General features: G+C 38.8%; 2 protein-coding genes across 8 annotated transcripts in view; one reads left to right on the forward strand and one right to left on the reverse strand.

Annotated features, from left to right (window-relative positions):
- LOC139750273 (zinc transporter foi-like) overlaps nt 1-24,832 on the reverse strand; it is a 258,282-nt gene that overhangs the window by 143,698 nt on the left and 89,752 nt on the right. The window lies entirely within an intron of this gene.
- LOC139750274 (proton-coupled zinc antiporter SLC30A2-like) overlaps nt 1-24,832 on the forward strand; it is a 177,516-nt gene that overhangs the window by 11,190 nt on the left and 141,494 nt on the right. Inside the window, exon 1 of one of the 3 annotated variants that reach the window (XM_071664861.1) lies at nt 7,934-7,995. The exons of 1 other annotated variant lie outside the window; for it this stretch is intronic. In XM_071664861.1, the coding sequence (XP_071520962.1) occupies nt 7,981-7,995 (15 nt within the window). In that variant the 5' untranslated portion in view covers nt 7,934-7,980. Of the gene's footprint in view, nt 1-7,933; nt 7,996-17,561; nt 18,336-24,832 lie in introns of those variants that run through there. One more of the 3 variants, XM_071664860.1, reaches the window with a different exon arrangement.

Below are 24,832 nucleotides of genomic sequence, written 5' to 3' on the forward strand. Positions count from 1 at the left end.
TTTGGTAAAGTGTGTGAAAGAAGAAAGTTAAGAGTAAATGTGAATAAGAGCAAGGTTATTAGGTACAGTAGGGTTGAGGGTCAAGTCAATTGGGAGTTAAGTTTGAATGGAGAAAAACTGGAGGAAGTAAAGTGTTTTAGATATCTGGGAGTGGATCTGGCAGCGGATGGAACCATGGAAACGGAAGTGAACCATAGGGTGGGGGAGGGGGCGAAAATCCTGGGAGCCTTGAAGAATGTGTGGAAGTCGAGAACATTATCTCGGAAAGCAAAAATGGGTATGTTTGAAGGAATAGTGGTTCCAACAATGTTGTATGGTTGCGAGGCGTGGGCTATGGATAGAGTTGTGCGCAGGAGGGTGGATTTGCTGGAAATGAGATGTTTGAGGACAATGTGTGGTGTGAGGTGGTTTGATCGAGTAAGTAATTATAGGGTAAGAGAGATGTGTGGAAATAAAAAGAGCGTGGTTGAGAGAGCAGAAGAGGGTGTTTTGAAATGGTTTGGGCACATGGAGAGAATGAGTGAGGAAAGATTGACCAAGAGGATATATGTGTCGGAGGTGGAGGGAACGAGGAGAAGTGGGAGACCAAATTGGAGGTGGAAAGATGGAGTGAAAAAGATTTTGTGTGATCGGGGCCTGAACATGTAGGAGGGTGAAAGGAGGGCAAGGAATAGAGTGAATTGGATCGATGTGGTATATCGGGGTTGACGTGCTGTCAGTGGATTGAATCAGGGCATGTGAAGCGTCTGGGGTAAACCATGGAAAGTTGTGTGGGGCCTGGATGTGGAAAGGGAGCTGTGGTTTCGGGCATTATTGCGTGGCAGCTAGAGACTGAGTGTGAACGAATGGGGCCTTTGTTGTCTTTTCCTAGTGCTACCTCGCACACATGAGGGGGGAGGGGGAAGGTATTCCATGTGTGGCGAGGTGGCGATGGGAGTGAATGGGGGCAGACAGTGTGAATTGTGTGCATGGGTATATATGTATGTGTCTGTGTATGTATATCTATGTGTACATTGAGATGTATAGGTATGTATATTTGCGTGTGTGGACGTGTGTGTGTATACATTGTGTATGGGGGTGGGTTGGGCCATTTTAGTCTGTTTCCTTGCGCTACCTCGCAAACGCGGGAGACAGCGACAAAGCAAAATAAATATATATATATATATATATATATATATATATATATATATATATATATATATATATATATATATATATATATATATATGATCAAGTAAGTAATGAAAGGGTAAGGGAAATGTGTGAGTTTAAGAAAGCTGTGTAGGATGTGTTGAAATGATTTGGACATGTGAAGAAAATGTGTAAGGAAAGGTCGACAAAGAGTAGGTATGTATCAGAAGCGGAGAGAACAGGGATATCGTGGAGACCAAATTGGAGATGGAAGGATGGAGTGAAAAAGATTTTGAGCGATCGGGGCCTGAACATGCAGGAGGGTGAAGGACGTGGACGGGACAAAGGGAACTGAAACGAAGTGGTATACTGCGGTCGACGAGCTGTCAGTAGACTGACTCGGTGCATGTGAAACGTACGGGGTAAGCCATGCAAAGATCTGTGGGGGCTGGATGTGGATAGGGAGCTGTGGTTACGGTGCATTACACACGACAGAGTGTATGGATGTGGGCGTTTTTTTTTTTTTTTTTTTGTCTTGTTTCCTGGCGCAACCTCGCTGACGCAGGGGGTGGCGATGCTGTTTCCTGTGGGGTGGGGTGACCCCCGGAATGAAGGCGAGCAAGTATGAATATGTACATATGTATGTATATATGTACATGCACGTATATGTACGTGTATGTGCGTGTAGGTATATATGCGTGTACATGAGTGTATGGGTCTTTCTTCGTCTGTTTCCTGACGCACGGCGATTAAGTATAATAGATGAATGATATATATATATATATATATATATATATATATATATATATATATATATATATATATATATATATATATATATATATATACGGGGGGCTGGAAATCCTCCCCTCTTGTTTTTTTTTTTTAACTTTCCAAGAGAAGGGAACAGAGAAGGGGGCCAGGTGAGGATATTCCCTCAGAGGCCCAGTCCTCTGTTCTTAACGCTACCTTGCTAATGCGGGAAATGGCGAATAGTTTGAAAGAAAAGATATATATATATATATATATATATATATATATATATATATATATATATATATATATATATATATATATATATACAGAGCGAGAGAGAGAGGGGGGGGGGTGCTACCGGACCCGTTCGAGATGACACCATAAGTGAAAAAAGTCACTTTTGGCGAGGCTGTATCATCGTCATTTTACGACGAAGTGTACTCTCATCAAAGAACGTCTCGCATCAAAGGAGCCTGTGCTGTTCCTGCTACTGAGTGTAGCGCATCCTTGAAGCTGCAGGAACTCCTGAAGCAAAAAAGGTCACATAGGGACCCTTTCAGAAAGAGATCCTAGGGTAAATATTTATACAGACCTACATACACTGAAATGACCCGACAAGCGATTGGATACCACCTACCATACACATAACCTACTGAAACTATACATACCAGACAAACAAGAAAGTCACTATTATCAGACAATGAATCAGACATCGCCCATCCTACATCACCAGAAACACCTACTTCATCACATCCCAGGACCTTCCATGCCCACAATGCAACTCCCATAATGAAGACACTGACTACTTCCTGCTAACTGCCCGGCAATCTCCTCACATAGTATATACACATTACACTGTATGACCTACAGTCCCGGCCAGTGGATGTGGCCGGCTTCCTGAGCGCTGCAAGAACCCTTTATAGGGAGATGGGACTCCAGGAGTAGGAAGTATATATATATATATATATATATATATATATATATATATATATATATATATATATATATATATATATATATATATATATTATCCCTGGGGATAGGGGAGAAAGAATACTTCCCACGTATTCCCTGCGTGTCGTAGAAGGCGACTAAAAGGGAAGGGAGCGGGGGGCTGGAAATCCTCCCCTCTCGTTTTTTTTTAATTTTCCAAAAGAAGGAACAGAGAAGGGGGCCAGGTGAGGATATTCCCTCAAAGGCCCAGTCCTCTGTTCTTAACGCTACCTCGCTACCGCGGGAAATGGCGAATAGTATGAAAAAAAAAAAAAATATATATATATATATATTGTGTGTGTGTGTGTGTGTGTGTGAGCGAATGCAGCCTTTCTTTGTTCCTGGCGCTGCCTCAATAACGAGGGAAACAACGATCAAGTATGGGGAATTACGCACACACACACACACACACACACACACATATTTATATATATATATATATATATATATATATATATATATATATATATATATATATATATATATATATTATCCCTGGGGATAGGGGATTAAGAATACTTCCCACGTATTCCCTGCGTGTCGTAGAAGGCGACTAAAAGGGGAGGGAGCGAGGGGCTGGAAATCCTCCCCTCTCGTTTTTTTTTTTTTTTAATTTTCCAAAAGAAGGAACAGAGAATTGGGCCAGGTGAGGGTATTCCCTCAAAGGCCCAGTCCTCTGTTCTTAATGCTACCTCGCTAACGCGGGAAATGGCGAATAGTTTAAAAGAAAGAAAAGATATATATATATATATATATATATATATATATATATATATATATATATATATATATATATATATATATATATATATTATCCCAGGGGATAGGGGATTAAGAATACTTCCCACGTATTCCCTGCGTGTCGCAGAAGGCGAATAAAAGGGGAGGGAGCGGGGGGCTGGAAATCCTCCCCTCTCGTTTTTTTTTTTTAATTTTCCAAAAGAAGGAACAGAGTGGGGCCAGGTGAGGATATTCCAAAAAAGGCCCAGTCCTCTGTTCTTAACGCTACCTCGCTAACGCGGGAAATGGCGAATAGTTTAAAAGAAAAAATATATATATATGTTGCCGACATCATGTGACAGAAAAATCTAGATAAAATCCTAGCCAACACAACAGAGCACGGATCAGTAAAAAGCAGGACTTTACAGAGGCAATCCTAGAACCTCTTCTAAGACGTTCCGGCAGCGTTCAAGGAGTCAGTCATGTCCTTCGATCGAGACTTTGGTTCATAAAGTGTTATGATAAATGTCTGGAAAGGGTAAATGAAGGGCAGCTGAAGGGTTATAAGCGTTCGGTGTGTACAGCGAGGAATATGCAGATATAAACATATAAAAATGATATGCATGGAATACAAAATATTCCTTTATATCAGGGTATTTGTTTATCACTTTCCTTACTTCATAAAGACTCTCCGATATCAGTTCATTGTTAGCAAAGGATTCAAAACACTGACCAAATTGGATCCTACCAGGCTAAACTGCATAGTGTCTGGTCTTCCTTTCTCTCAATTCTCCAAACCTCTTTCTGTTTTTCCCTGGCTCAACTCTCCCTAGCCCCGTGTCTCTTTCAACTTCTCCGTTCTCTCTAACCCCTTCATCATTTTTCCCTTCATCCCTCACATTCATTCCTCTTCCTCACACAATTCCCCTCCGCATGCTACCTCTCCCCTATCCTTACGGTTTCCCTCCCTCCCCAACGTTGTTCATCTCTTTCGAAGTTTCTCCCTTTCTGTTTTCCCAACCCAACCCACCCACATACACATGTATATACATACATGTCCACACACGCAAATATACATACCTATACATTTCAACGTATACATATATATACACACAGACATATACATATATACACATGTTCATAATTCATACTGTCTGCCTTTATTCATTCCCATCGCCACCTTGCCACACATGAAATAACAACCCCCTCCCCCCTCATGCGTGTGAGGTAAGAGGGGGTTGTTATTTCATGTGTGGCAAGGTGGCGATGGGAATGAATAAAGGCAGACAGTATGAATTATGAACATGTGTATATATGTATATGTCTGTGTGTATATATATGTATACGTTGAAATGTATAGGTATGTATATTTGCGTGTGTGGACATGTATGTATATACATGTGTATGTGGGTGGGTTGGGCCATTCTTTTGTCTGTTTCCTTGTGCTACCTCGCTAATGCAGGAGACAGTGACAAAGCAAAATAAATAAAAATCAATAAATGTACGTGTATGGGTGATTATGTATGTATGTATGTATGTATTAGAGTGGATGAGCCGTTCTTTCTTCGTCTGTTTCCTGGCGCTACCTCACTGATGCGGGAAATGGCAGTCAGGTATAAAAAAAAAAAAAAAAAAAAAAAAAAAAAAAAAAAAAACGTTATTTCTTACTCCCATCCTCTTCACCTCTTCTCCAGGTACATTTCCCCAACCCTTCTCTAAGCCTTTCTCTCCACCCTCATCATACCCGGCGCAACCATCGCACAATACTGCAGTATAACTATGAATATGCTAAAAACATATAATTGTCAAGACCCACATTAATTTCATACGTAAAATCATACTGGCAACCAAATGGGAAATACATACATTAGCAGAAATAAGACCGGTCCTTTCCCAGAAACAATGACCGGAGCAAACTATGTAAAAAAGTATTAAAGTCTTTTCATCTAGGGACACCGTTCACCAACCAGTGAATTATGCAAGTACAAGCAGTAGAGGGCCTGGCACAACTTAACTCCGCACCCAGCTCGTGATACATGACACAGTGTCCTCCATTCTTACCCGAGGAATGATGAAAAAAAAAAAAAAGTCCTTCATCCCAATAATACTGTGAGGGTTCTCCTTGGCGCGTTGCTCAACCTTACGTAACTCTTACACAAAGCCAATGTCACTTTTTTTTTTTCGTCTTACGTGTGGTGTACTGAGAAAAAATTAATACCAAGCATTATAAAACTCATACTAAGACGGATTATTAATGACAGGCTTGCATTCTCAAAAGGCGCAAGACACAGGGAAGACATGGTAGTTACGTGAACTGAAAACAGGGCAAGGAAGACATAACTGTAGAGAATATCAACTCGATACAAAACTCGTAACAGTGGATTGATGTTAAAGAACGTAGAGGCAAACTGGTTCGGGATCGTACCTCCAGTTGGGAGTCTATGGGTACGAAGTTACACTCTATTGCTTAAGAGACGCAGCTATTATCATCATTACTGACGAAAATCAAATCAATACGTTCAACTAGTATTAGAAGAACCCTGTTCCACATGCAGCTATCACAGTAAAGAATGCTAAGTTACGTTATACCAGTTACGGTATGCCTAAGAAGCCAGGTAAAGTTATACCAAGTTAGTTTACTTTGGTTAGCATTCATTTGTTCAAGATGTTAACTTACGTTATACCAAGTTAGTTTCCTCGGGTTAGCATTTATTTGTTCATTTATTTGTCTTTTGTAAAACTTAAATGTGAAAAGAAGAGCATAAAAACAACCTAAGAAACCTAACCCATCGTAATGTAATGTAACAAGTTAGGTTTCTTGGGTTAGTATTCATTTGTTCATTTATTTATCAATAGTGACGCAGAAATACGAAAAACATTGCTATAACAACCTGAGAAACCTAAACCATCGTAATGCACTTTACCATTCCCTAAGTTATTGCTCCAGGTGGAATAGAGTTCTACTAACCAAAAAGAAATCGATATAATTTTCGTCAAAAATATTACAATCGAAGCGCCTCTACAGGAAAACAAGACATCACGTACACATGGCCTCCTAGTTAATGACTGCCGAATTTATATCCATCCACTGATATTAGATATATCCTATTTCAATTAATAAAATTCGTATACAAAGGTACTGAAACAAAAGTTGTTGAGTCATAAACGCTAATCCGCTTGGAATACAGAAGTATAGGTAACATGAAAACATAACTAATATTGGTTGGGTGCAATCACGAATGCCCTCCACAGTTTCCTTATTCTTGTTCTATGTACATGGGTCAGTAAGACGTAAGTGTGACGGGGAGCATATCATTGTGAAAGCCGAGCCCACAACAATGGTCTGGTTGCCTCCCATCAGGCTCATCATAACTACTAGGTGCTTCTTAAGCGAAACTGATATCGTAACTCAGGTCATATACAACTCTCAGCCGTCCCTGCTCCTAGGGATAAATTATATATATATATATATATATATATATATATATATATATATATATATATATATATATATATATATATATATATATATATATACAGCGAAGAAGAATATAAGGAGAGATCGTTGTCTGGAAGGGTAAAAAATGGGTATGAGTGTAAGTATAGTAGTTCCAACAATATTATTTGGATGCGAGGCATGGGCAGTGCGGAAGGTGTTGGATGTCTTGGAAAGGAAATGGTAGTTTGATCGAGCAAGTCATGAAAGAGTAAGAGAGAAGTATGATAATAAAGAGTGTGGGTGGGAGAGCTGAAGAGGTTGTACTGAAATGGTTTGGGCATTTGATCAGATTGTGAATGAGGAAAGGTTGACAAAGAGGATAAAAGATGTCTTTATTCTCGAATTGTATACATGATACAAAATGAAATTCTTACTGCTAGAAGCTCAATTCAAGGTTAGAAAGTATAATAACTGTAGAATAAAAATGATAAGCTTGTCAGGAGAGCGTTTATGTTTACGAATACATATTGCAGTTGGATTATAAAAGTCAGATAATAACAAAATTATATGCAGTATCATAGAGCTGTCCATGAAAATATGCTGGTTGAAAAGTTAAGAAAAAGAGAAAATTCCGTCAAATATAAAGAAACCAGATGGAAACAATCATGACAGGAAAACTGTTTGTGAAACTAATAACGTGAATATATGAAAACTCATAATACTGGAGTTTAGAGATTAACGCATGCACGAAAAAAGGTAACTAAGTGTACTCCTATTAAACTGCACTTATCGAACTGCTAAGCAGTCGTTTCATGGTGGCTCCTTACAGCCAATACAAGGTGACGTTGTCAGGCTTTTAAGAAGCTCAGGACAGTGTTCGAAAAACTTTGGCCGGTTAAAGGTTTAACAACTGTAATCGCAGGACGCCGACGGTCTGCTGCATGGGTACTACTAAGGTACGATCTACTCGTATGTCAAAGATATTGTATTTCAGAGAAAGGGAGCTATTTTTCAAGTGTCGACATTGCACCTTGAATATGAATCCAGGTATGAAATGCGGCGTCGAAAGTTGTATGGCAAGGGTTCCGAACTGAGGGAGTAAATAATATCTACCTTTTAAATATATTCGGTAAAAGTTCAAAGCACGCCTGCAATTACGCTGCAACTTTGACGAACTTTATTAAAAAAAAAAAAACCTGTTTATTACCTGCAAATTGGGAAATGATGAGATCTTGTATTTTTCTTCAGTCGTTTAGTTTCTGTCACAAGTGTTTTGTTCAAATAAAGTTGGAAATGTTTAACTTACGTCACATCATGCTGTTCTTTTAAAACAAGATCTAATGCTGTTCCTGAATAATGTGATTCTATTTCATTCCCATTTTTTCATAATTACATTAAAGATTTTAAATGCTTTACCAACAAAGAAAATGGGACTAATTAAGACAATCATAAATCATTATTGGAACATCTCAGTTGCAAATTACAGGGCGTAATTCGCATCCAAATCGACGTTTAACATGAAATTCTGGTGCGAAGGTCGCGAACTCGTATAATTTTGCTCAGTCATCGATTCTCGTTGGAATTTGTACCCTTGCATCTATTAGTGTGAAGGTCGGTGTAGTACCCCACTTGTGATTCGTCGAGTATTTGACAATCAAACAGATTCTTCGTAGTACAGTGGTACGCCAAAGTTAGGTTAGCGAAGGGGAAGGTACAGGGTTCGATTGCAATCATCCATGATTATTTTGCAAACTTGGCCATTTTTGTTGTTGTTTTTTGCACTTAATCTATAGGTTCTTTTATTATGAAACTTGTGTCAGACCTTTAGTATTTGAAATCATTAGGTTTTTCTGTTGGAAAAAATGTGGTTGGGCTTACATTTTTTTTAGCCTATTGTCTCATAATTTCACTTGTATACTGCATTCCCTCCTTACCATCGGATCTAAATATTACATCTAATCTAACTACTTCGATAATCCAGCACCAAATTATTTTCCTATCCACACTAGAATGGATTCGATTATCCAAGGGGAAATTCTTCCCAGCAGGCTATCTTCGACGCAAAAACTAGGCTAGCTTCATTCAACCGATAGACTAACTTCTTTGTAAATCCAATAAGTTAACTTCTTTGATAATCCAATGCTAATTTTTTTCCATAATTCAATTAATCGTTTAATCTTCGTTAATCCAGTGGGCTTCTTCGTCACTCCAATACTAATTTGTTCCCATAATCTATTCCCTTCAATTATGGGGCTGATAATCCGACACTACATATATTATAACCCCCTCAAATACAATACAATCAGTTTTCAGAAAAGAAAACCTTTATTTAGAATGATGCCGCCAGTATTTTGTAAGCTAGTATCGATTCCTTTAACTTTTTCCTGGACAAGTTCCTTGACACGCAGATATTTCTAATGCTGAAATTCGAAGGGTTGACATATATAGGGATTATGTATCCTAAATATCCTTTACGAGCCAAAGAAATATGGGATAGTGCGGCGAATTTCTCCCAAATGTTCTGTAAAACACTAAGTAAAACATTTTCGCACAAAATAGTTTTGCTGATGATTTCTTAACCATATACATCAAACTGGGCAAACGTCGTGTGCTAAATTGATCAGGGTTTTAATGTTGGTGATCGTAAAACGATGTGTGAAAAAGCTGTTTCATCCATACGACTGCTGAGCATTTACCTTCCGTCATTAGAGATACGGGTGTAAGGCATAGTTATTTCTTTTTTTAGTATCGCAAGAACTTTCATATTTATACTCTTCGAAGTCAAATTGGTCACAAATCTTTGTGTGGCACTACGATAAAGTGATTAATCGTGGGTTTATCCGGTAACATGCTTAAAATTAAGGCAGTTATAAAGCGACAATTATTCAACCAAAAGGCGACTCCATTGCCACACAATGAATTTGGCTATATATATATATATATATATATATATATATATATATATATATATATATATATATATATATTGTTGGAAAGGATCACAATTTTGCGCGTGATCAAGATATTCCTATGAGTCTCCCCGATGATGTGATTATTACACGAAAGTGCACTTGGGAACTTTTCGTGTTTCATTTTCCCCGTGGACTCGCAGGAATATATATATATATATATATATATATATATATATATATATATATATATATATATATATATATATATTTACTGAGTCGATGGTTGTGATCAAGTCTTATGGACAGTTATCTGTAATGTTCTCTCGTAGATATTCAACTATGTCGTATTGTTTCAATTACATGAACGCCAGTAAAGAGACATCAACAATGGGCATTATCACAGGCAAAGTATAATTTAATAACCCTGTTACCTAGCTTCTTTGAAGTATTTAATTGTACACTCTTAACTCCATGGAGACTGTGCTAACATGTACGTCCTTCACCACATAATCTGTCTACGACAACTACAGGGGTTATGATAATTTTAGACAATATAGCAGTCTGTCATGTATGACCGTCGTGCGTAGTCGCAGAAATGTTTCAGAGTCGCATAGGCTTCACCAATTGCTTTGTGGTCCAAATAGTGCAATAGCTGGCGTTATTTTCTGCCAGCGTTGTGGCAATCAAACTAACGCCATATTTATCAAAACCAACGTGTTGCTCATAAGTGTAACAATTTCCAGTAATAATAATAAATCTTCCTTTACTTTTTTGCCAATGCTAGTAGGTTAGTTTCATTTATCAAGTGCAGAACCGAACTTAACGTACGATAAAGGATGATAGGCTGGTATAGCCACCACTCCCGAGATGTAGACGGAAATCGCCTGTGTATCCTAGGTGATCCTTTACAAACTTATATTTTGACCATTCAACAACCGCACAAAGTTATGCCCTTTATCGTATGCAGACTAATGGTATTGTTATTAACATTTCTATTGTTTTTGCTACCTTGCGTACGGCGATTGGGGGCACTGCTGTTATCATTGATATCTTTTATGGCCTTCCAAAATTCGATAAGCACTATTTTCTCAATTCATTATTAAGAGGGCTAAGGTTTTACCTATTTTTCCGATATGCTTCAGTGTACTAGTTTGTCCAATAATTCTTTAAAAAGTAGATGTTTACTCGAAGTCGATGTAACGCACCAACAGGCCCTTTCTTAAGTGCGAGTTCTCAAAGTAAAAATGTCATTTTGCTATTTAGCATATTTATACGGTGCTCTTAGGCTCGTCAAACATATTATAGAGTATGACTCAATTCTGTAAAAAATTCTACTGGCTTTAAGTTTTTTATTTTGTTATTCTCAATACTGTTCATATAGAAATTTGAAACAACACACGAAATCATGTAATTAACCATTACCAACGAGTCCCCATAAGAAATTTGCGCTGACTAGTTTGCAGAGTTAATATGACAATGTTAAGGTGGTGTTTACCTCTCTCACTATAGGTTAAGGGTCAATATATATATATATATATATATATATATATATATATATATATATATATATATATATATATGTTTATAGCCTTTAGAATTTTCCCGAACAACTGAAGAAGGTATTTATTTTTTATTGCTACCGATTACAAACTGACGTTCTTGGCCTTCATGATCCTCTCAGCACCATATTGTGGAACGGTATAATACAGACACTGATTCATATCATTTAACCGACCGTGTGATAAATCTGGCTGAGTTCCAGTTTAGGGGCCTCGGAAAGAAAACCTGGTTATCAAATGAATGCATAGCAATGGACTCATACTTAAGTGATAGACCGAAGGAACGTGATCTTGCGTATTATTTTCATCTTACTTGAGTGGGGACTGCAGTCGGCTGTGATGAGTAAGGGAAATTTAGGATAAAAGTACAATCGCTAAAAGCTAAATAGAACCTATGAAAGCATCACTTAACTTCACATTTGGACCAAGATCTATAAGCGAAACATCCCAACACATTGCCATCTTCCTTTCACTGTATGGGTTGCATGCAGTAGGTCTTGGTCCTGAGTAGGAGGTAAACACAGCGAAAAAGCAAGTACAGTTGGCGGGCAATACTCCTAGGAACTTAAAGCAAACACCATAGCATTCACATGTTTTTTAAATAACATCGAAAATGAGATAAATTTAGAATGACAATGAAACTTAGGTGAGGTTTTCATAACCTGTTAATTTCTATGTGTTACACATGCTTCTACCCCTCATTTTCCCTGACTGTTCCTCTTCTCTCCCTCCTTTACTATTACACGTATTTCAGTAAAATACAAACCAATGATCCAAATCTCGCTCAGCCTGTCTAAACCATAACAGTAGTACTAAACACAATAAGCCCATTAATGAGTTTCTTCCATATGAATAAGCTACTGTATGTGGCTCCCCAAAACTGCATATTCATTATAACATTTTCAGCATTTCCACATCTTCCATTTAACAACAATTTACATTTGTAAAACCTCTAAAACGTATAAGGGTCCCTGGAACGTATGAGAACGAATTCGCTTCAACCCCTCCTCGGTCAGCTCTTTTAATTCCCTGGGATTTCCTGAAATGAGAAGGTGCCCTTAGGAACTTTAACACTCATAACTTCTATTTTTCACTATCCTTAGAAAAATTCATAGTGCTTTTATCTTCAATATTCTTATTCATTTGGCTGAAGAGGTTAGCCCTTCGCGTACATGTGAATGATACAATATCCCCGATGAAGAACGATTCTCCCGTCTTCAGGAGTTGCTTTTCGCAGCCCCCGTTTCAGAAAATTGCGTCCTCAAAAAAATCAACTCGTATTATCTCGTTGTTTCGAAAACCCTCCCCTGCGCCGATTTAAAAGCTCGAGATTCATAACATGACAAGTTACGCATGAAGTTCGATGCTTTGATTAGCATGTAAAGAAATTGTCTATCATGTACAAGGTCGATGCTTTAACTAGCAGGTAAATAATTTTCGGTCTATCAACCAAACATTTATAATGTAATTACATTTTATTTCCTTTCGACGATCAAAAGTTGAAATATCATTACATAAGATTTCAGACATGTTAAGGCGTTCTTAATTGGTGACTGGGACTATTTGTTTAAGCGAAAGGCAGTGATTGGAGATGGAAACAGTTATCAAAACACTGTTGGTTAGAATTTAACGCTGAAAAAGGAAAACTTCCTGTTTCAAAGTTACAGAAAACAAATGGCTGTACTCAGAATTAGATGAAATGGATTGTCTGGAAGGTAAGCCGATCGGAATCCTTGTTACCTATGAAAAACGAATCTTAAAAAAATCGATACAGAAAAGAAAGGGGGAAAAACGGTGCGTATCTAACCTGACTTGTCACATTTTTATCTTTGAGGATGTATACCTTTACATACACGAGTACTCCTCTTGCTAGCTTTTGTGTCTCAATCGTGGAAATGACCACTGATTCAGCTTGATTGAAAAAAGGACTTCATAAATTCTAAGTTATGCGTCACAACTTCAGTAACGAACAGTAGTACTGTGTATGTGTATCACGCGGGAGATAATGCATTGATAATCGCCTAATCTGATGCATCCATTTTTAACATGAAATTTCTATTTTTGTATAAGTGTATACTAATCAAAGTACACTTTGATGCTACCCTTGTAAATCTAACGGAAGTTTAACTTAGGAAACATAAATAGTGTTGAATGGTAACCACACTTTCTTCCGTTTCCGATCTCAATACAATGGCAAACAATGAGTGCTAGGAGTCGCTGACTTTACCTAAGCCCGTCTGTCACACACGACCAAAAAACTGTATACCAAAGGAGTATCGCTTAGCAACTGCACCACCAGACGAAGTTTTTTTTTTTTTTTTCCTTTTACAAGATAATTTCAAAGGGTAATTTTATCCAAAGGATAATGGGCGAAAACTAGACTCATTCAGGATTACTGGAACGCAACGAAGTGGTCAACGTAATGTTTGTTCCTATTTTCATAATCATTTAGCTCAACATGACAAAGTTAAATTATCATCATTCCAATTGATGTTCCTTAGGGCATTACTCCCCAGGTTACTTAAATCCTTTAATGTAAATGAAGTCTTCAGCAATAACGATACTATAAAGAATATCAATCAAAAACTCGCGAGAAAATTCTGTGGGATGTGTTTATAGAATACCTTATATAAGCTGTAATATCTTTATAGTCTGCAGACTGGTAAAGATCTCTTGTTATATTTAAGCAATATAAATACTGTATAAGAACATGACAAGAATCAAACGCTTTGTTTAATTGTTAGAAATAATAACCATCGTATAAAAATATAAATAAATCTTATCAAATACACAAAGAACTGCAACATGAATATCGGTGAAGGTCTATACAAACTCGATAGCTTTGTGGCACGCAAAATTTTTAACTAGTTCCCTGTTCTGTCCTCATTATAGAATTTTATGACAGGCACGGTGCTAGACTCGAACAGCACCAACCGGAAAAACTTGTTTACCAACGGCGTCTTAGCTCCGCCTCTTTTTTGTATGTAGACTGTTCTCCGTCTTCTATCTCATTCTTGTATCTTCCCTGACAATGTGATCATTACATGAAAGTGCACATGAGAACTTATCATATTTCATTGTCCTCGTGGTTTATCAGAGCATGTGAAACGTACAGGGTAAACCATGGAAAGGTCTGTGGGGCCTGAATTTGAATAGGGAGCTGTGGTTTCGTTGCATTACACATGACAGCTGAGTGTGTGTGTGTATATATATATATATATATATATATATATATATATATATATATATATATATATATATATTTTACATAACCGCCGTTTCCCGCGTCAACGATGTAGCGCCAGGAAAACAGACGAAGAACGGCCCATCCATTCACATACACAGGCATTACACACACCCACACACACATTATACATGACTGCTAGAGACTGAGTGTGAACGAATGTTGCCTTTGTCTTTTCCTTGCGCTACCTCGCGCGCATGCGGGGGGGAGAGGGTTGTCATTTCATGTGTGGCGGGGTGGCGACAGGAATGAATAAAAGCAGCAAGTATGAATTATGTACATGTGTATATATGTATATGTCTGTGTATGTATATATATGTATACGTTGAAATGTATAGGAATGTATATTTGCGTGTGGACGTGTATGTATGTACATGTGAATGTGGGTGGGTTGAGCCATTCTTTCGTCTGTTTCCTTGCGCTACCTCGCTAACGCGGGAGACAGCGACAACGTATAATAAATGATAAATGAATAAGAAAAGAAAGAAAAAAAGAAAGAAAAAGAAAAAAGAATTATATATATATATATATATATATATATATATATATATATATATATTTAATTTTTTTATTTATTTATGTTGCTTTCTCGCTGTCTCCCGCGTTAGCGAGGTAGCGCAAGGAAGCAGACGAAAGAATGGCCCAACCCACCCACATACACATGTATATACGTACACGTCCACACACGCATATATATATATATATATATATATATATATATATATATATATATATATATATATATATATATATATATATATGTCTATATATTATCGTAAGAGGTCACAGTGGTGCGTGATCTAGTATATGCAGAAAACCACAGGAAAATGAAACACGATAAGTTCCCAAGTGCACTAACGTGTAATGATCACATTGTCAGGGTAGATACAAGAATGAGATACAAGACGTAGAACAGTCAGGTGATATACAAGGAAGAGACGTAGCTAAGACGCCAGTGGTAAACAAGCGTTACCGGAAGGTGGTGGTGTTAGGGTTGGTTAGTGTGTTCGTGTGGGGCATCATGCCTATCATAGAATTTTTAGTATGTGGACAAGAGAGGGAACTGTTTACAATTTTTCTTTTTCACCCTCACTAATTCTAATGTTACAATTGTCTGTGAATTTGATAATAGAAGATTCGGTGATATTTCTCGTGGTAAAGGAATTACATTTAATAACTGAATTGGCATTACTCCAGTCAATACAGTGGTCATAATTTTTAACATTAAACAAAGCATTTGACCTTTTTCCTTGTTCTTATACAATACTTGTGTTGCTTAAGTTATGCATAAAGATCATTACCAGTCTGCCCAACATAAAACACATTAAAATTTTCACAAGGTATTCTGCAAACTCAGCTCGCAAAATTTTCTGGTGAGTTTTTGATTGATATTCTTTAGTAATATTGTTATTGCTGAAAGCTACATTTGCATTAAAAGATTTAAGCAACATGGGAAGTAATGTAAAATTATCAATAAAAGGGAGAACTAAAAGATTCTTGGTATCACGAGGAGGTTTGGGGCTAATTATATAAGATAATTTCTTTGCCAACTTAAGGGATATATCGATGAAAGTTATAGGATATTTCAACTTGGATCCAACAGAATATATCTTCTCAAACTCATGATCAGTAAGTTCTGAACTGCATACACGTTTGGAACATCGAATGGAATGATGATAATTGAACTATGTCATGTTGAGCTGATTGATAATGAATATATGAACGAACATTAGTGGGTTTTCTCTATAGTTAAACTTAAACATGTGTCGATCCCTATGGATCATGCAATCTGAAATTTGTCAAACACAATTATTTTCCACTTCCATAGTAAAGTTGATAGAAGGTACTAAATTAAGTAAAGGGAGAAATGTTTGTAAATTTTCGTTTGTTGACCAAACACAAAGAACATCGTCTACATACCTAAACCAAATTGCCTTAGAGGGTAAGATATCCCTTAGTAATTTTGTTTCAAAGAATTCCATGTGAAGATTACTTAATACTGGTGAAAGAGGGTTACCCATCGCCTTAACAAATTTCTGAGCATAATATTCTCCACTGAATTGAAATAGTCTTTTATACAGCATTTTATCAATATAATAAACATCAACCTAAAATTCTAAGAGGTCATCAGCTGAAACTTTCGTACATCAATTGACTGTTTTACGTATTCTATCTTATTATTGTATCTCCCTTGATGATTTGATTATTGCACGAAAGTGCATTTGGAAACTTATCGTATTTCGTTTCCTTATATATATATATATATATATATATATATATATATATATATATATATATATATATATATATATATATATTATCCCTGGGGATAGGGGATTAAGAATACTTCCCACGTATTCCCTGCGAGTCGTAGAAGGCGACTAAAAGGGGAGGGAGCGGGGGGCTGGAAATCCTCCCCTCTCGCTTTTTTTTTTTTTTAATTTTCCAAAAGAAGGAACAGAGGGGGCCAGGTGAGGATATTCCAAAAAAGGCCCAGTCCTCTGTTCCTAACGCTACCTCGCTAACGCGGGAAATGGCGAATAGTTTAAAAGAAAAGAAAAAAAAATATATATATATAATATATATATATATATATATATGTATATATATGTATATATATAAACTAGTATCCCTGGGGATAGGGGCGAAAGAATACTTCCCACGTATTCCCTGCGTGTCGTAGAAGGCGACTAAAAGGGGAGGGAGCGGGGGGCTGGAAATCCTCCCCTCTTGTTTTTTTTTTTTTCAATTTTCCAAAAGAAGGAACAGAGAAGGGGGCCAGGTGAGGATATTCCCTCAGAGGCCCAGTCCTCTGTTCTTAACGCTACCTTGCTAACGCGGGAAATGGCGAATAGTTTGAAAGAAAGGTATAAACTAGTAAAGGAAATTGTATTCTAAGGGTGAGATGCCGAAAAACAGTCTTCTTAATGTTAAATATTTCCACACTGTTGGGCTATAGCAAGTAATCTGCTTCGTAGATATTGACTGAGAATGATGGATAGAACCGAGAGCGTGTGTGTGTGTGTGTGTTTAGGAACGGCTCCGATGACGAAGGTACATCTTCCTGTAGGTCCATGTTAGGCAAACATGGGCCCCGTGAGTCAGACCCCGCCCCTCGGGGTCTGTACAGATAGCAACCCTTGCCACTTATCAGGAGCCAACGCACTGTATCAGTGGGACACCTCGAGACTCAGTGCCGTCTCCGACGCCACTGTAGCTGGTTGTACCCTCTCTCTTCCCATCCTTGTAACTGCAACTTTTGGCCGAAGTATTCCGTTCACTTCCAAAGAATCATAGCCTATCCCATTCCGCTTACTTCGAAAGAGCCATACTTTAGTTATAACTTTATAGCTCCCCGGTCTCATTAACAGTCGTAACCACTACCTACCTTAGTTGTGTCGACTGGTCATAATACTGAGAGTCGTGTGCTCCATCCTGCACAATTGGCGAAACCATCAGCTTCCAGTACTTGGTGAGCTGTGGAGACTACCTTCATGGGTGATAACAGCATCAACGTCACGGTCCTCAATGAGGTCCACCATTCATCCCAAAGGATAGAAGGGGACTCCAAGCACTGTCAGGTGGGTGAAAATGATATTCGAACACGTTGCGTGGATATTTGTCGGTCATGGTTAGGAAAAAGAGCAAATTTGAGATTACGTCGGGTCAAAATCTAGGTTAAAAGGAAAATGCAAGGCCATCACGTATGAAAGTTGGGCTTATTTTCTGGCCGGCAACGTACGTATATGTCAAGGCTGGTTCAGTTCCAAGGCCGGATTAAAACTGCTCAGATGTTTGGTCTGTAACACACCCCCACTCCCCATTTTACTGGAAACATATATAAATATATATATATATATATATATATATATATATATATATATATATATATATATATATGTTTCCCATTTTAGAAAGTTAAAAAATACGAGGGGAGGATTTCTGGCCCCCCGCTCCCGTCCCCTCTAGTCGCTTTCTACGACACGCGAGGAATGCGTGGGAAGTATTCTTTCACCCCTATCCCCAGGGATAATATATACATATATATATATATGTATATATATATATATATATATATATATATATATATATATATATATATTATATATATACACACACACACATACACACGCACATATACACACACACACACACACATACATATATATACATATGAAAAATGTAAGAAACAATTTAGAAAACTGAAACGTCTAGCTTGAAATGAAATGAAAAAATGGATGTCACATAATGGTTCAACCTCTGGCTATGGAAAAAGGAAATGTATAATTTATTTACACAAACGTCAATAGTAGTTCTCATCAATTTGACCACTGTATCAATAAGCTTCAATGTCTAAGCTACATTTTTTCCAATTTCTCTATTTTCTTGTCAAAGCACCATGTATGAAAACTACCACTCCAGTAACACAACTATAAACATTTACTTCCCCTTTAAAAAGTTCTGGGGAAGTCTGTCTCGATACACTGCGGGACACTCTACCACCTGGCGAGGTTTGTGTTGCAATGGGTCTTGATTCACAAATGTAGTAGCATCACTGGTGGGCCAAGGTAGTTCCGTTGGCGAAGAGGAGCTGAAGTGAAGTGAAGTGTTTTAGATATCTGGGAGTGGATCTGGCAGCGGATGGAACCATGGAAGCGGAAGTGGATCATAGGGTGGGGGAGGGGGCGAAAATTCTGGGAGCCTTGAAGAATGTGTGGAAGTCGAGAACATTATCTCGGAAAGCAAAAATGGGTATGTTTGAAGGAATAGTGGTTCCAACAATGTTGTATGGTTGCGAGACGTGGGCTATGGATAGAGTTGTGCGCAGGAGGATGGATGTGCTGGAAATGAGATGTTTGAGGACAATATGTGGTGTGAGGTGGTTTGATCGAGTAAGTAACGTAAGGGTAAGAGAGATGTGTGGAAATAAAAAGAGCGCGGTTGAGAGAGCAGAAGAGGGTGTTTTGAAATGGTTCGGGCACATGAAGAGAATGAGTGAGGAAAGATTGACCAAGAGAATATATGTGTCGGAGGTGGAGGGAACGAGGAGAAGAAGGAGACCAAATTGGAGGTGGAAAGATGGAGTGAAAAAGATTTTGTGTGATCGGGGCCTGAACATGCAGGAGGGTGAAAGGAGGGCAAGGAATAGAGTGAATTGGAGCGATGTGGTATACCGGGGTTGACGTGCTGTCAGTGGATTGAATCAAGGCATGTGAGGCGTCTGGGGTAAACCATGGAAAGCTGTGTAGGTATGTATATTTGCGTGTGTGGACGTATGTATATACATGTGTATGGGGGTGGGTTGGGCCATTTCTTTCGTCTGTTTCCTTGCGCTACCTCGCAAACGCGGGAGACAGCGACAAAGCAAAAAAAAAAAAAAAATATATATATATATATATATATATATATATATATATATATATATATATATATATATATATTATCCCTGGGGATAGGGGATTAAGAATACTTCCCACGTATTCCCTGCGTGTCGTAGAAGGCGACTAAAAGGGGAGGGAGCGGGGGGCTGGAAATCCTCCCCTCTCTTTTTTTTTTAAATTTTCCAAAATAAGGAACAGAGGGGGCCAGGTGAGGATATTCCAAAAAAGGCCCAGTCCTCTGTTCCTAACGCTACCTCGCTAACGCGGGAAATGGCGAATAGTTTAAAAGAAAAGAGAAGATATATATATATATATATATATATATATATATATATATATATATATATATATATATATATATATATATATATATATATCCCTGGAATAGGAGAGAAAGAATTCGACCTCCGTATTCCCTGCGCGTCGTAGAAAGACATTAAAGCAGGTGGAAGCTGGGGGCTAGATCCCCCCTTCTTGAACGTAAATTTCTAAAAGAAGGAACAAAAGGACGCAGGCAGAGAATGCTAACCCTCCTCGAATGCTCAGGCTGGGGTGTCTAAATAATTGTGGATACATCCAAGATGAGAAGAAAGGAGATATAGGTATTATGTTTGAGGAAAGAAACCTGGATGTTCTGGCTCTGAGTGTAACAAAGATAAAGAGGAAGAACGGTTTGGAATGTCTTAGGGTCTATGTAACTCTAAAGTCAGAGGTTGGTGAGAGGACAAGAGCTAAGGAAGGAGTAGCACTACTCTTGAAACAGGAATTAAGGGAGTGTGTGATATTGTAAGGAAGAAAATTGAATAAAATCTAGGTTGATATGGGTAAAACTGAAAGAGGATGGCGAGAGATGAATGATAATTAGTGCTTATGAACCTGGTCATGAGAAGAAATATCATGAGACAAGTGTTTTGGGAGCAGCTGAGTGCCTGTGTCAGCAGTTTTGATGTAAGAGACCGGGTATGAGTGATAGATGATTAATATGCGAAGGTAAGTAATGTGGCAGTTGAGAATAATAGAGGCGCATGGGATATTCAGTGTTATGAATGGAAATGGTGAACAGCATGTGGAGTTGTGTGGTGAGGAAGGACTGGTGATTGGGAATGCCTGGTTTAAAAAGAGAGATATACACAAAGTATACGTATGTGAGAAGAGGGTTGGTCAGCAGGCGGTATTGGAGTACTCATTAATAGATAGGCGTGTAAATAAGAGACTTTTGGATGTAAATGTGCTGAAAGCGGCAGCTGGTGGGAAGTCTGATCACTATCCTGTGGAGGCGAAGGTGAAGATTTTTAGAGGTTTTCAAAAAATTTTTAAGAGAGTGGTAAGAGTAAATGAGCTCGGAAAAGACTTGTGTGAAGAGACACCAGGAAAGACTAAGGGTAGAATGGCAAAAGGTGACATCAAATGAACCGAGAAGAGTGGGTTAGGAATGGGAGATATTCTGGGAAGCAGTGATGGCATGTGCAAGAGATCCATGTGGCATGCGAAAGCTGGTAGGTGGGCACACTAGAAAGGTTAGTGCGTGGTGAGATGCAGATGCAAATTGCTAGTACAGAGAAGAAAGATTTTGGGGTGATACAAGGAAGGAGTGCAAATGATTTGGACGTGTGTAAGAGAAAGCGGTAGGAGGTCAAAAAGAAGGTGCAGGAGTTGAAAAAGAGGGTAAATGAGAGTTGGGGTGAAGAGTATCAGTAAACTTTAATGATAATATGTTTTGGAAGAAAACAAATGGGAACATCGGTGAAGGGGGGCAAAATGGGAAGTGTTAAAACGTAGTGATGAAGTGCGGAGGAGAAAGAGTAAATATTTTGAAGGATTGTTTAAAGAATGTGTTTGATGATAGAGTGGCAGATGTTGGATATTTTGGCCGCGGTGGTACGCGAAGTGAGAGAGTCATGGAGAGTGGTTTGGTGAAGAGAGAAAAGGTGGTGAAAGCCTTGCGGAATATGAAATGCGGCTAGGCCATTGGAGTAGATAGTGCTGAAATTGAATTTAGAAGAAAGGGGGTAATTTGTTGATTGATTGGTAAGGATATTCATTGTATATGTAGATTATGGTGAGGTGCCTGAGGATTGGCGGAATGCATGTATAGTGCCAGTATATAATGACAAGGGGCATAAAAGTGAGTGTTCAAAATACAGAGGTATAAGTTTCTTGAGTACACCGGTAAGTTGTATAGGAAGGTATTGCTTGAGAGGGTGAAGGCATGTACAGATCATCAAATTGGGGAGAAGCAGTGTAGTTTTAGAAGAGGTAGAGGATGTGAAGATTAGGTGTTTGCTTTAAAGAATGTGTAATACATAAGAAAAAAGATGAATTTGTATTTAACATTTGTGGATCTGGAGAGAGCACATGATAGGGTTGATAGAGATGTTTTGTGGAAGGTGTTAAGAACCTGGACCTTTTGCGTAGTAGCTAGGTTCGCTAACCTCTCGGCTATGATCGCCCCTAATAGGGAAATGTCTATTCGATTACTAGTAAACGAATACCCTTCGTCTCGCATCCATGAGCAACAGGGTCTAGACCGGTCAAGTCCATCAGGCTCGCATTACCAGTAGTTAGCAATTTTACAGGGGCGATCATGGTCGAGCAGTTAGCGTTCCCAACTCCCATGCAAAAGGTCTAAGTTCGGATCCTTATTGTTGGAGGGCATTAAGTGTTCTATGAAAAGTGGACGTTCACATGCACTATCTTCGTGTTCATATACCTCCACGTTTGACAGTAAGTTCTGGTAATGTGATCCTGATGGGATCTGACCGGTCTAGACCCCATTGCTCATGGATGTAAGACGAAGAGCATTCGATTACTAGAAACTGAATATTTACTTCCCTATTAGGGGCGATCATAGCCGAGCGGTTAGCGTTCCCAGTTACCATGCAAAAGGTCCAGGTTCGAATCCTTGCTGTTGGAGGGCATTATGTGATGTATATATATATATATATATATATATTATTCTATTTGTCATACTTAGTCGCTGTCTCCATTGTTAGCGAGATAGCGCAAGGAAACAGACGAAAGAATGGCCCAACCCACCCACATACGCATGCTTATACATAAATGCCCACACACATACACACACATACGTTTGTGTGTGAGTGGATGCGCTAACGCGAGAAACGGCTGTAAAGTATAATGTGTGAAGGAAGAAAGCTGAGAGTAAATGTGAATAAAAGCAAGGTTATTAGGGACAGTAGAGTTGGGGAACAACTCAATTGGAAGGTAAGTTTGAATGGAGAAAAAATGGAGGAAGTGAAGTGTTCTAGATATCTGGGAGTGGATCTGGCAGCGGATGGAACCATGGAAGCGGAAGTGAATCATGGGAGGGGGGGGGGGGGGCGAAAGCTCTGGGAGCGTTGAAGAATGTGTGGAAGTTGAGAACATTATCTCGAAAAGAAAAAATGGGTATGTTTGAAGGAATAGTAGTTCCAACAATGTTATATGGTTGCGAGGTGTGGGCTGTAGATAGAGCTGTTCGGAGGAGGGTGGATGTGCTGGAAATGAGATGTTTGAGGACAATATGTGGTGTGAGGTGGTTTGATCCAGTAAGTAATAATAGGGTAGGAGAGATGTGTGGTAATAAAAAGTGTGGTTGAGAGAGCAGAAGAGGGTGTTTTGAAATGGTTTGGTCACATGGAGAGAATGAGTGAGGAAAGATTGACCAAGAGGATATATGTGTCAGAGGTGAAGGGAACGAGGAGAAGTGGAGGTGGAAAGATGGAGTGAAAAAGATTTTGAGTGATCGGGGCCTGAACATGCAGGAAGGGTGAAAGGCGTGCAAGCAATAGAGTGAACTGGAACGATTTGGTATAACGGGGTCGACGTGCTGTCATTGGATTGAACCAGGGCGTGTGAAGCGTTTGGGGTAAACCATGGAAAGTTCTGTGGGGCCTGGATGTGGAAAGGGAGCTGTGGTTTCAGTGCATTATACATGACAGCTAGAGACTGAGTGTGAACGAATGTGGCCTTTGTTGTCTTTTCCTAGCGCTACCTCGCGCACATGCGGGGAGAGGGGGTTGTTATTTCATGTGTGACGGGGTGGTGATGGGAATGAGGTATTGCCAAACTCTGTCTGCTCGAGGTTACACCGCAAGTGAAGTCACCTTTGACGAGGCTGTAGCACTGAGAGCATACACTCGTCAAAGATCTACTCATTCGAAATGTAGTAGCGCAGCCTCGGACTGCAGGGGGCCTTTAGAAAGGTCCTATGTAACTCTAGAACTATTTCATAGAAAAAAATCCTTAGGGAATTATCATTAATAGATGAATATGTGACTGGAAGAAGCCGTGATTGTATCAAGGAGTAGATCAAGGAATGGATAGGCAGTGAGAGCGTGTAAGGACCCTAGCACGATCTTGAACACCTGATGAAGGTATTCAAGTCTCTATGGTTGTTGATTATAAGCTGACGTCGACGACCTTGGCAATCGATAGGCTTGAAATCCAAATGATCAACAAACCAACAAGTGAATTCGATCAGGTCTCAAAAAGGTTGGTCAAAAAAGCTTTATCTTTCCATGTGTACCTTGACTGGCGTTTTTGTGAGAGCCTGTGTGAAGAGTACATCGCTGAGGATAGGTGGTCGCGAGTAAGGGGCGGACTGAGGTGGAAAAAAGCATATATAGAGCCAAGTCGACTCGGAGCGAAGTGAATCTTACGACCTAGCGAGTTAAAATGAGACGAGCAAGCTGAAGCCA

The sequence above is a fragment of the Panulirus ornatus genome, chromosome 9, assembly GCF_036320965.1.
Source record: "Panulirus ornatus isolate Po-2019 chromosome 9, ASM3632096v1, whole genome shotgun sequence".
NCBI lineage: Eukaryota > Metazoa > Arthropoda > Malacostraca > Decapoda > Palinuridae > Panulirus > Panulirus ornatus.